At 37.9% G+C, this 13,194-nt stretch overlaps 3 protein-coding genes across 3 annotated transcripts; all 3 read left to right on the top strand.

Annotated features, from left to right (window-relative positions):
- The first annotated feature begins 1,292 nt into the window (after positions 1–1,292).
- On the top strand, positions 1,293–3,142 carry LOC124638410 (glycine-rich cell wall structural protein-like). Its single transcript, XM_047175366.1, has 3 exons — positions 1,293–1,407; positions 1,860–1,899; positions 2,686–3,142. Exons 1-3 carry the CDS (start codon positions 1,396–1,398, stop codon positions 3,051–3,053), a joined length of 420 nt encoding a protein of 139 aa, XP_047031322.1. The 5' UTR covers positions 1,293–1,395; the 3' UTR covers positions 3,054–3,142.
- A 1,742-nt stretch (positions 3,143–4,884) lies between these two features.
- LOC124638408 (glycine-rich RNA-binding protein 3, mitochondrial-like) lies at positions 4,885–6,275 on the top strand. Its single transcript, XM_047175363.1, has 3 exons — positions 4,885–4,946; positions 5,160–5,199; positions 5,717–6,275. Exons 1-3 carry the CDS (start codon positions 4,935–4,937, stop codon positions 6,193–6,195), a joined length of 531 nt encoding a protein of 176 aa, XP_047031319.1. The 5' UTR covers positions 4,885–4,934; the 3' UTR covers positions 6,196–6,275.
- A 1,737-nt stretch (positions 6,276–8,012) lies between these two features.
- On the top strand, positions 8,013–9,426 carry LOC124638409 (glycine-rich cell wall structural protein 1.8-like). Its single transcript, XM_047175365.1, has 3 exons — positions 8,013–8,097; positions 8,315–8,354; positions 8,865–9,426. Exons 1-3 carry the CDS (start codon positions 8,086–8,088, stop codon positions 9,335–9,337), a joined length of 525 nt encoding a protein of 174 aa, XP_047031321.1. The 5' UTR covers positions 8,013–8,085; the 3' UTR covers positions 9,338–9,426.
- Positions 9,427–13,194: the final 3,768 nt, after the last annotated feature.

Genomic DNA, 13,194 nt, shown 5'->3' on the forward strand with positions numbered 1-13,194 from the left:
AGAGGCAGTGTCTGTGACAGTTCGACAAACAAACCTTTTTGGTAAAAGAATTGCACGCTGGCACTGTGGTTAACCAGAAAAAAAAATTGCGATGCCCTATATAAAAATATTGCAGTGATTGTTTGAAATCGTTACCGCGGTCCCGGCCCTACACAAAGGGCTTAAGAAAGAACTTGGTGGGTTTTAGTCAGCAAGAGCCTGACCCTCACGCTGCAACCACAGCGGGAGGGGTCATTTGACGATTTCCCACAGCATAAAAAAGTTTCAAATATAATGTAAAAGCTAAAATCTTCCAATACTAAAATCGTAAACAGCAGAAAGATAAGAATGTAGGAAGCACTATATAAATATACTTGTACTTGTTGGGTGTAACTTTCAAAAGCAGGAAAAGATAATGAAATATATTGGAAAAGTTAGTTTACGAAGTCAAGGTCTTAGCCGACCGAATGTTTCACAGTTAGCAATTCACAAGGACGGGGAATTGGCTTGATTTATTTATTTACTAAATAGGTTTTCCTCGTGACGTAGGATGGGACATCTCTTCTGGCTTTCTGGCCGAATACACGCAATGTGAACTAAAGCAAATTAGCAAAAGCAAATTTCAAGGTTGTATCGTAAGTTGGGCCTGCAGCTCAACCTAGCTTTCACTCTAGGTACTAGAGTAATCTACTAATATGTGATCTCCTTTGACTGTTGGTAATATAATCCTATTCATCATCTGCCTAGTCTTATTCTAACTACATAAGTATATTAGTGTCCGCTTCCAGTCTACCCGGGTGAAGCTGACCCGATGACCCGAAACAATGATTCTCTAATTTTCTTAAAATTCCACGTTTTAGGCCAGGCGTTATCGTCGACATTTTGTAGTCATCAAACACACAAAGTATTAAGGTAACTTAAAAAATATAGAATAGTCAAACTAAATTGATATTTACTTGATTGAAATAATGTTATATGTATAACTGTTTGTTTATTTAGGGATTTTTAATTAGTTTTCCGGGATCTTTATTGATATTTTTGATGATGATATTTATGTTTTATATCCTAACCAATGTTTAGATGTTTTCCTGTTATTTATCACTTCTAAACAACATCGGTTCGTAGAACAAGAATTTTTGTCAAAGGTTTATGTATGTTTTTGTCAAGAACTTTAACGGAACCAAAGATAATGTTTTAAGAACGGATTTATTTGTAAATAAATATTCACGCGACGATAAGGGAATATGGTCACATGTATTCATGGTTGTATACATAATATTATTAATTTTGTTCTGAGAACGTCTCCGTGGGGTCAGCCGATATAGATAAGTAAATGGTATATAAGGTAACATTCCAAAAGTATTCGATATAAAGTTTGAAACTATCGTTCTATTCGTTAATCTCTGTTTGAACAACATGGCTTTCAAAGTGAGTATTTCTGTGTTTTTCCGTGAATAAGTGTTCCTACTTAACATGATCGAGTCTCTTAAAATTCACGTTTTTAAATAAAACAAGTAAATAATTGATTATGTGTTAAAATTCTTCCCATTAAACGACTATTCAATGAAAAAATATTTAATCATAGTTACTTCTAAACTTCGTTCATACGAGGTGTTTAATTTTATTAGTGTTGTCGAATAAGAAGCTCTAACTTAGATCGACAATGTCAGTAGTGTTTTACATGTAAATTATCTAAGGAATGTCTGTAGTCAATTTATAATTATTAGTCTCTAAAATTGTTCGTTTATCATACTATGCTTATTCTAAATCGTTGTGCTTAGTGAACTTGACTTCTCACATTGTGCTAAGAACAGTTTAAATTAAAACAGTTTAATAACTCTTTCTGCTATTGACTTATAATGATTTTCTTCCTTTTACAGATCGCTTGCTTGGTCCTGGCACTGGCTGTAGCCTGCTACGGTAAGTCATATTTATTGCCGTGGTTTCACCCGTATCCCAAGAGAACTCGTTCCCGCTCATGGTCTAATAGTAGCCTACGTGATATTCTGGTATATAAGCTACATTAAAATCCATTTGGTTGTTTTGCGTCTAAGAGGAACAAACATCCATACAATAGGATAGTGACGAGCTGTGTTCAGTCTTCAGTACCTAAAATTTAGGAAACTAATTAAAATAATATATAAGACCATAAAACAAACATGGCGAATGGTTCTCCCGATAGCCAAAATAGCACAAGCCGTATCTAGCATAAAACTTTTCCTATAGATAAGTGAATGCTTTTTACTTCTAATATTATTGCAGTATGAGAGATAACCTCTGCACTTGAGATCGTAAAATTAATTAATTGTATTACGTAGACATTCTAGATATGCATATTAGTGATAACGTTTGTACTTACTGCTTATTGTGGTTGTTTTAAATGTTATTGCTGCAATAATCTTGTAGTAACACAATACATTAGTTCATGTAATAACCTAGATGTGCTTGGAAAATGTGATTTTAAAGAAACATTAAATGAAATACTTTAATTAAAGCTTTTATACAATTTTTAAGTTTTAACAGCTTATATATCAATGTAAAGGCAGTTCATTGGACAATGGATTGGAAAATGACCAATTATTTTTTACTTTTCACACAATTTTTTGTTAATTCGCAATACTTTTTACCATCCAATAATAACGCATACACACGAGTAAATTAAACTGCATAGGTACTTAATATTTATTTTCTATTCTGTCTATCCAGGATCCCCTCACTACGGCGGCGGTAACCAAGGTTACGGAGGCGGCCAAGGAGGCTACGGCGGCGGCCAAGGTGGTTTCGGCGGCAACCAAGGCAGCCAGGGTGGTTTCGGCGGACATCAGGGCGGTCAAAGTGGTTTCGGCGGAGGCCAAGGGGGCCAGGGTGGTTTTGGCGGGCCCCAGGGCCAGAGTGGCTTCGGAGGACAACACGGTGACCAAGGATTCGGACAGGGTGGACATGGACAACAAGGCTTCGGGCAAGGACAAGGTCAGGGTGGTTTCGGAGGAGGTAACAGTGGCTTCGGGTCTGGAGGCCACAGCGGCCACGGGGGCCATGGTCACCAAGGAGGCTACCAACAACATGGCTACTAGATAATTTAAAAAAGAACTGATTGACTGATGGAATTGTTATGTAATAGGTTTTACTGTGATTAATAAACGACTTGAATTTTGTTTACCAATACTTTTTTTTTATTTACGGATAAAGATGATTGGGATGGCTGATGTCACCTTTATACCTACTTAAGTGTGGGGTTATCTTAACGAATATGGCTTGATGTTTTTTTTAGTTCACTTGTTCTGATTCATTGATTTAGTACAGTACATGACATAATTCTACTTCCACTGCCTCGTTGGTCTAGTGGTCGCAAGTGCAACTGCTGTACCCGAGGTATCGGGTTCCATTCCCGGGTCGGGGCGAAATCGCTTTGTGGGTTTTCTAAAACTTGCACAAACCAGCCCGTAGTCTGGAAGTTGGTGATTGATTCACCCGTGCATCGTGCACGTAAATGTCGGTCCTGCGCCTGATCTCTTTCCGGTCGTGTCGGCTTGCCGTCCCATCGGGTTATGAGAGTGAAGGAATAGGGAGTGCACCTGTGTCTGCGCAAATGCTCGTGCACTATAATATGTCCTGCGCAGCTGGCTGATCTCCTCATATGAGAACAGGCGCCGAAAATCAGTGGCCGAAATCGGCCATAGACGCCATTATTATTATGATGACGTAATAACAGATATATGTACTGCTCGTCATGTAAAAAGAACGCTGGAACAAATCGTAAGGAGTGTATTTGTGAATAGGTAGGTACACTGGCGCATGATTATACAAGATCTATTGAATTATTTCAACTAGCCTTTTCTTAACGACTTCGTACACATATAAATTGATCGTAGATAGTAAATAGATGGATAAATTACTATCTAAGTCTATCAGTCATTCCTGCTTATCAAAGCTTTCTCTTTACATGAAGCTTACCCTACCACAGAAAATATGTACTTTAAGTAAAGCAGTCTGTTTCTGAACTACAAATACCTATGGGTACCTACTCCTCCTACATACTTCTTAAGCCAATGTACCTACTCCCTTACCTACTGCCTCTATGTACACACTGAGGCTGCCATTACTAGGTACTGGCACTTGACAGAGCCTTTTTCCCAATCATGTTGGGGTCGGCTTCCAGTCTAACCGGATTCAGTTGAGTACCAGTGCTTTACAAGAAGCGACTGCCTATCTGACCTCCTCAACCCAGTTACCCGGGCAACCCGATACCCCTTGGATAGACTGGTGTCAGACTTACTGGCTGGAAACACTTATAAGAAGTTAGCCATTTGACACCTTACGCACGTGCAGTGTCTGGCAGCTTTTCAACAGTATGAACAAAATGCGCATGGAGTAAAATGATTGTCTTCATACGTAAACTTATTTGGCACGAATTGTAAGTGCAAACGTAGTCTGTAAGCAGTTTCGTACTAGCTACCTAGAGGTCCATTATCCTCGAGTAATATAGCAGTAAAATAGCCAGGCTATATTTTATCCGCATTCGGGCAGTGGTTCCCATGAGACGAGAGTGAAACCGCGGAAAAAATTTAGGTGTAAATAAACATTACGGCGATGACATGGTTGGTCGCATTCTATAATCTATTTATCAACCGACTTCCCAAGAAAGAGATAATAATTCGGATGTTAGCATTTCTATTTGTTTGGTTGCCCATATCTCTGTCGTTTACCAACTGATCTAAAACACTTTTTTTTTTAATCTAGCTGTAAAACTTCCTACTTTTATCGTGTGCGTGGAGCATATAGTTAGATATGATCCCATATCAGACGAAACCAAGGGAAGCAGCGAGTGTTATTCTCAGTACATCTGCGGGGTCAGGCGGTTTAGATAACAAACCTGTATATAAGATAATGTTTCAAAACAATTTGACACACAGTTCGAAACTATCTGTCTATTCGTTAAACCCTGTTTGTACAATATGGCTTTCAAAGTGAGTATTTTCGTGAAAATTCAAATTTTGTGAATATATAATAAAAATAATTGAACTATAATGAAAATATTAAAGTATAATTAAAATTGATTATAATACCTAATGAAAGTGTTATTATTGTTAAATGAATTTTAAATTGATTTTAGTTTTCGTGAATAGTGGTGGCTGTACAAATTATAAATGATCTAAGTAATTAATTTCTTTCTTTTTCAGATCGCTTGCTTAGTCCTGTCGCTGGCTTTAGCCTGCTACGGTAAGTTGTACTCAAAAAATAGGTATATATTTCATACTCAAACATTGTCTTCTTCCCTTCGGCAGCCAACTGTTTTTTTCTTTTGTTTTAATCTCTCTCTCTATTATTTGGAGCGCTTAGACCAGTTTCGTTTTGTGCTGAAGTTCTTAGTTCCAATGTGAACATTTTTCGATGAATGCATTTGTGAGGTACCCACTGTGTCATACAATTATTTTGTCATGGATGTGAAAAATAAAGTAGTTCCATGAGTAAAATCAGTGGTTATTTCCATAGATATAAACGGGATAACTGTTTAATGATTGTGCAATAATAATTTACTATGATAGGTACCTACTATACATTGAACTTACGATTACAAACTGGGTCAATAATATCGTCTTATGTTGATGATCTCATCTCATAGGTAGCATTTTAGTTTTAAAATGTGTGTAAATTGAAAGAACACATAATATTATAGTCAATTTAAAATATACGCCATCAACAACCACGGGACTTATGTAAGTTGATATTTTCGCAGGATTCCCTCACTACAGCGGCGGTGGTTACGGTGGTAGCAAGGGTGGTTACGGCGGCAACCAAGGCGGTTTCGGCGGCAACCAAGGTGGTTACGGCGGTAACCAAGGTGGTTATGGTGGCGGTTCCCAAGGCGGTTATGGTGGTGGCTCCCAGGGCGGTTTCGGTGGCCCCCAAGGCGGCTTCGGTGGACCCCAAGGCGGTTTCAACAGTCCCCAAGGCGGTTTTGGCGGCCCCCAAGGTGGATTTGGACAAAGCGGACCTAGCTTCGGTCAAGGCACACAGGGATTGCCCCAGCACGGATCAAACATTCCTTCGGGAGCCTTCGGTCCCGGCCAGGGTGGTTTCGGGGGACCTGGATCTCATGGCAGCAGCGGGGGATTTGGAGGACCAAGTGGTAACAGTGGCTTCGGGTCTGGAGGCTCAGGAGGCTACGGAGGTCACAGCGGCCACCACGGAGGTTACAAAGCACATGGCTACTAGATTCATTGTTACTTGATTGATTGATGAAATTCTTGAGTAATTATATTTGACTGTGATAAATAAATATTTGTTTACAAATACTTTTTCTTTTATTTGCGGATCAATGGATAGCACCTTTAATGCGATAGGTTATCTTAAAAATATGTAGATAGGTGAAATAATATTTCATCATGTTTAATCTTTTTTTATTATGGGCTACTAAGGCTGATTACTTCAATTTTGAGAACTGTCCTAAGAAGTTTTCGTAATTCGGTTTTCATTGTAAATGATTCCGATTGAATCCTTGCCTGTAAAGAGTCTAAAAAGTCCAGGGTTTAGTTGCATTAGAAGTAACCTTAAGTTACCTAAATGATAAAAAATAATCAGATTAGGACATTTATAGTACACAAGCATATCTGCAGACACGGGTGCACTCCCTATTCTACACTCTCATAGTTCAATCCGACACGACCGGAGAGAGATCAGGAACAGGACCGATAGGACCAGAACCAATGCAAAATAATCAAAATGTAACATCAATGAATGAACAATCCCTAAGAACAATACAAAAGTACATATTATGTTGGCTGGGCTTACATAAATCGTCATACTACCGAGTAAACTTTCTTTATGCAACTTTTAGAAATGTTAACCGTACTATAGGTATTATTTGAGATTGCCTGGTTGGTCTAGTGGTCGCAAGCGCGGCTGCTGTGCTCGAGGGTCGGGCCGAAATCGCTTTGCGGGTTTTCTTAAACTTTCACAAAGCAGCCCATAGTCTGGAAGTTGGTGATTGATTCACCCGTGCATCGGAGAGCACGTAAATGTCGGTCCTGCGATCTCTCTCCGGTCGTGTCGGATTGCCGTCCCATCGGGCTATGAGAGTGAAGGAATAGGGATTGCACCTGTGTTTGCACAAATGCTCGTGCACTATAATATGTCCTGCGCAGCTGGCTGATCTCCTTAAATGAGAACAGCCGCCGTGGCCGAATCGGCCGTGGACGCCATTATTACTATTTGAGGTTACTGGATTTTACTGTTTTTATTTCCACATTAATTATTAAACGAGCTTTCTTCTATATCGTCTCTTTCTTTGCCATTATATGATTTGGCGAGACGCAATGGTCTCGTAGCGTACGATCCCGGACTGTCGAGAGTAGGTAAGTATAATTCTGAGGCGTCAGGCCTCAAGTGGTTATTGTTGATGAGTTTTGAGGAGATTTTCCTGTTTATGTTATCTATTTTTTACCGTTTATGACAAGAACTTCAATGAATCGAGAGATAATGGTTTTAGGTACAAACTTGTTTGTAAATAAATATTCCCGAGACGATAAGGGACTCATCGTCTGGGTCTTGATCGTAAGTATATATTTAATAGATTCTGCCAGTGGTTTTACCCGCTTTTCGAGGGCACTACGTCCGCACCCAGATAAACTAGCCTATACTAGGTATATGATATAGGAAACATATATATAATCTATATAACTGCTAACTGTCAACATCCATTCGGCAGTTTTTGCATTAAGGAATAAACATCATATACATATTTGTAGAAAATTGGTTTCTTTCGTTTTCGTTAGTGGCTACAACAGTTAATTGCTAATATGTATTATAAAGTTCAAGAGTTTGTTTGATTGATCGCAATAATCTCAGAGGCTACTTTCAGTAGCCCAGTCATAGAGGAAGGCTATTTCATATTCGAGTTCGTGAAGTAGGCCTCTCCGGATCGGGCAAAACCCCGGGTATCGGCTAGTGGATTTATAATTGTATCGTATTAATTTATTCTCAGAACATCTGAGAGGTCAGACGATTTAGATAAGAAAGTTGTATATAAGATGACATTTCAAAACAATTCGACATATACTGTGAAACTATCGTGCTATTCGTTAATCCCTGTTTGAACAAAACAATATGGCTTTCAAAGTGAGTTTTTATGTTGTGAAAAGTGCAAATATTAAATATCAATTTAATAAGTATATTTAAACGATAACTATTTTTCATAAGGCTTGTAATCTATTAAATGAAAAGACTAGAGCTATTTAATAGATTTACGACAGTATTATAGAGTGACTGGTAATAAGAGATCGATACGTGATTCTACTCACAATTATTGATCTGAAATTATTTCTTTATCTTTCAGGTCGCTTGTTTAGTCCTGGCATTGGCTGTAACCTGCTACGGTAAGTTTTATTTATTACTATTTCCCTACAGTTCCACCCGCTTCCAGCTATCTGGTAAAAAGTAGCTCATGTCCTTTCTCAAGCTCTATTCTGCCTGTACCTATAACTTTCATATAATTCGGTTCTGTAACTTTGGCGTGTAAGTGCCACATAATAATATTAAGTAAGGAATATAATTATTATATACTAGCCTTTTTCCCGCGGTTTCACCCGCGTCCCGTAGGAGCTACTGCCCGCACCGGGATAAAATATAGCCTATGTTACTCGCAGTAGCTTTCTAATGGTGAAAGAATATTTAAAATCGGTGCAGTAGTTTTTGAGTTTATCCATTACAACCAAACAAACAAACAAACAAAGTTTTGCTCTTTATCATATTAGTATAGATTTTTAATTAGGTTGGTATTATAATAAGTAAATTAAGCTCAGTTCTCAGTACAATATCTCTTAACATTAGTAACCATTGTGATACCAGTACGAGTAAGATGATCATACTTTCTGCTCTATCAATAGGATTCCCTCACTACGGTGGAGGTGGTTACGGCGGCAACCAAGGTGGTTATGGAGGCAGCAAGGGTGGATTCGGCGGCAACGAGGCTAGTTTCGGCAGCCACCAGGGTTACAGTAGTTCCCAAGGCGGTTTTGCCAATCCCCAAGGCGGTTTCGGCAGTCCCCAAGGTGGACCCCAAGGTGGATTTGGACAAAGCGGACCTAGCTTCGGACAAGGCACACAAGGATTCCCCCAGCACGGATCTAACATTCCTTCGGGAGCCAACCAGGGATTTGGACCGGGAGGTCCTGGTAGCTTCGGACCTGGCCAGGGTGGTTTTGGCGGACCTGGACCTCAAGGTGGGTTTGGGGGACAAGGTCCTAGCAGCGGCTGCGGGGTTGGCCATGGGTCTGAAGGTCACAGCGATCATGGCTCTGAAGGCCACGGAGGACACAGTCACCACCACCACGGGGGTTACAAACACCATGGCTATTAGATTGAATGACTGGCGGAATTATTGAGTTATATGATTTTAACTTATTGTGTTTTACTGTGATAAATTAAGAAGTTGGATTTTAGTTTAAACTCCTATGTTTTATTTCGTCACCGCCTTTTTATCGTTCCACTACTCATCACTACTGGGCACAGGCTATCTCATGGAGAAGGATTGAGCGTTAATCACCACGCTTGCTCTATGCGGGTTGGTGATTTCAAGCTTTACAGTCCAGTTTTCCTTCACATTTTTGTTTTATTTCCGGCTAAAATATTTCTTGCTTATGTTGTGTTATCATAACAGTGTCACCAATAAATTATGTACTTATTTAAATGATGGAAGACATTACCCTAAAAAAAAAACAAAAACTAAGTAGGAAACTTGGATTAAATCAAAATGAAAGCTACTTGTGTTTATTCTAACGCATACTACCCCTGTGATATGCACGAGCTAACAAAGCGGTTCTATACAACACCACCAGTTTTACCTGACCCCTGCACCCCCCCACTGTTGCTCCAACCACGGACCATAGAAGGGAATGCCAGTTTGAAATCAGGGGTCTTACTATACTGGTTATTTCCCGTTTCGTCTAGTATGCATTGTCGGGCTGACAATCCTATTTCAAACACGTTTGGTCCAACGTCGGGTGTCTAATTCAAATAAATAGTTTATATACTACGTGGCCAGAAAAGTAAATAGTGTTAAAAATGGTAAGGCATTTTTTTCTTGGAGTGATAGACGATACTCGAGGTTGGTATGTTATCGGGTCTCTCAGCTACCAAACCTCGGAGGCAATTCTTACATTTTCGTATCAAAATTAATGTTTTAATGCTACAAAATAAAGACTAACGGCCAGTTTCTTCATCAAAAGTTAAAGTTAAAGTAATGTCTAAAGTAAAAGTAACGGTCGTTCGTTTTTTCAAGGCTAAAGTGACAGCAAAACTAATAGAAAAATTGAATTTGACCGTTGCTTTTACTTTAGACATTACTTTGACTTTTACTTTGGCTTTAACTTTTGATGAAGAAACTGGCTGTAAGCTAAATAATGCTATAACAATCTCATGTCGGAATGACTGCACCAATTCAACTATTCCTTGAGTGTAAGATAGCCCTTTTATCGAGAAAAGTGAGGAAGCCGGTACATTTTATTGAGTAAGTAGTTTCAACCGGACTACGGTGAAACCAATGGCGGAAGCTGGTTTAAGCATATTTATATGTAGGGTCATTATGAAAATATATTTATGTTGGTAAATCTTGTTACCATATACAGAGTGTGTCGTTCATAATCTCATTAAATCCTATCACATATACTTTATGATATTCTATGGCGAATTGTAAAAAAAATAACCTAATCCATTCAGTGGTTTAACCACAGGAGTCATTTTTCGTTTTTATAATTTACAACATCATGTGTAAAGCAGAGATAAAGTTAGGAGTATCGTATGTTTTGCTCAGTTGACAGCTGTCAGTTTTCAAGGGAGAATTTCAGTTGTTTGTAATGACTGACTTTTATATGGTGTTCTAATTTTCGCACATTTTTATTCTAATTACTTTGTTTGAAAAATTCTTTTTTTTATTTTTACGTATATTTCTGTTAATCGACATATATTAACCAGTATATAAACACATTTCATTTAATGTGATTATGAACGACACACCCGATATATTATATTATTGTTGTTGTATATATTTATGTTGGTCTATCTTATTTTCTATTCTTTTAATGTTCAATTTTTCTTTAATTTATCCATACAACATCGTATGCATAAAATGTATTTTGGTAGGAACACAAAACTCGACTGTAAACTTATATCACAAGTATGAATTTTCTTCAGTTATCCCACTGTTTTCTCGCTGGCCCAGTTTTGACAAAGTATCCAATAGTTTTAAGCGGGGATATTATTTACAAAGTGTAGGTAGGAAAGCTGTTAAAACTTTTAGGAGTTTATAGTTAAAGGTGGCATTCATTCATGTGAACGGAAAATTAATACCTGTAGTTCACACAACACCCGTCTTACCACAAAAACTTTTTAACGTCAGTTTAAGACTTGTCTAAAAAAATGTCAAATTATGACGTTGACATATGGTTCATTTTGGAGCCACATTTTTTTTAGACAAGTGTAAAACAGTGGTTAAAGTTTTTGTAGTAAGGCCATACATGTTTAAGTTTTTCTATCGAGTGCGTGGTGTGGATTTTTGTGACTATTTCACACAAAAATTGATGAATAGGTTTGATGAAAACTTCAGATATGTACCTTATATACAGCAAAAAAGTATCATATGAGTATTGTTTGTATCCAAGCGCGAGAAGTAAGTAGTTCTTGCTACAGCTATCATTTTTATCCTTTTTTCTTTAGGTATTATGTTTTGAATTCCCCGATTTTATCACATGAATTTGCAACTTTATTTGCTCACTAGCCGTTTTCCCGCGGTTTCACCCGCGTCCCGTGGTAACTACTGCCCGTACCGGGATAAAATATAGTCTATGTTACTGGTGGATAATGTAGCTTCCGAATGGTGGAAGAATTTTTAAAAACTGTCCAGTAGTTTTTGAGCCTATTCATTACAACCCAACAAACAAACAAAGTTTTCCTCTTTATAATATTAGTATAGATAACTATGTACTATGTACATCCAACACTGCAGTGTTTATATGCCCCCGTACTAATTTATATCGCCGCTGCACAAATTGCATTACTTAGGAAAACATATTAAATGGATGCACGAAGCCCGGCTTTTTGTTCGCTTCCATAAAATTGGGTTGCATAGCACTAAATTGAGGATAGCGAATTATTCTAGGGTAATTTTTAGCTTGTGTATAATTTTTGAACTTTAACTTTATTGTTTTTACTTCTTGAGTTTTTCATCAACTTAGGTAGGTATATTAGTAGGTATATTTATATTATATATTCCATACACATACCTCAGTTAAAAATAGTTGCTTTTTAATGATGTTACTTGGCAAGTTTTAATAGAAAATTAAATACTTGATTCATTGCGTTTAGTAGGTTTATAACGGTGTATGAAAACTTGCCAAGTAACATCATTAAAAAGTAACTATTTTTAACTGAGGTATGTGTATGGAACTTGGTACTTATTCAGATCTCACTTCTTTTATAGGCGAAGCATTCCCATATTATCGAACTTGGCAGTCTTTCACATTTTTGTTTTGGGTGGGATAATATAGTACCTAATTTATTAGGTTAAACTTTTAAAATTAAATTAAATATTCTTTATTTTCAGGCAATTAAAACCCATACAGACTTACAAAAAACATCATGACTTAGACTAAAATAAACTTTGAAAATAAAATAACAATATCAATAAAAAAACTTCAGCCTAGGCGGGGTGGTTGCCGGGGCTGCGGGTTGTTCGAAAGAGATACCGCGACCCTGGTACATAAAAGGCCTATGACGGAACACGACGGTTTTTAGTCAGTAAGAGTCTGACACTCCCTCACCGTTGCTAACCCACAGCGGGAGGGGATCATTTGATGATTTTTGACGTCGTTAAAAAAAAAGGCGGGGTGGTTAAGGTTAGTATTCTAAAAATATTGTAGGCACTTAATGAGTTTAGTTAGAGGCAAATCAAACTTCAATATTTTTACATGTATAGCTACTACTACACATTTACAGAAATACTGCCACATCTACGTCCATTTTGCGCTATGATTTATATCCGCCATGTTCCCTAGTGACGTCACATCCGACCGCAGCCGGTGAACTGACAAAAACGTTTCCGATGTCATCCATTTCGGATTAGCGATACAATCAACGTTTAGTTTGTGCTCATTCTACTGAATACATAAATGGATGGCAGTAGTATCACAGATTACTAAATAATTACTATAGTATTGCTAC

Source organism: Helicoverpa zea, chromosome 17 (genome assembly GCF_022581195.2).
Source record: "Helicoverpa zea isolate HzStark_Cry1AcR chromosome 17, ilHelZeax1.1, whole genome shotgun sequence".
NCBI classification, from domain to species: Eukaryota; Metazoa; Arthropoda; class Insecta; order Lepidoptera; family Noctuidae; genus Helicoverpa; species Helicoverpa zea.

Bases quoted from the DNA above. Each gene is read 5' to 3' on its own strand.
- LOC124638408 (XM_047175363.1), top strand. The intron at 5,200-5,716 runs GTAAGTTGTACT...ATATTTTCGCAG, and splicing joins GCTGGCTTTAGCCTGCTACG to GATTCCCTCACTACAGCGGC.
- LOC124638410 (XM_047175366.1), top strand. The intron at 1,900-2,685 runs GTAAGTCATATT...CTGTCTATCCAG, and splicing joins ACTGGCTGTAGCCTGCTACG to GATCCCCTCACTACGGCGGC.
- LOC124638409 (XM_047175365.1), top strand. The intron at 8,355-8,864 runs GTAAGTTTTATT...CTCTATCAATAG, and splicing joins ATTGGCTGTAACCTGCTACG to GATTCCCTCACTACGGTGGA.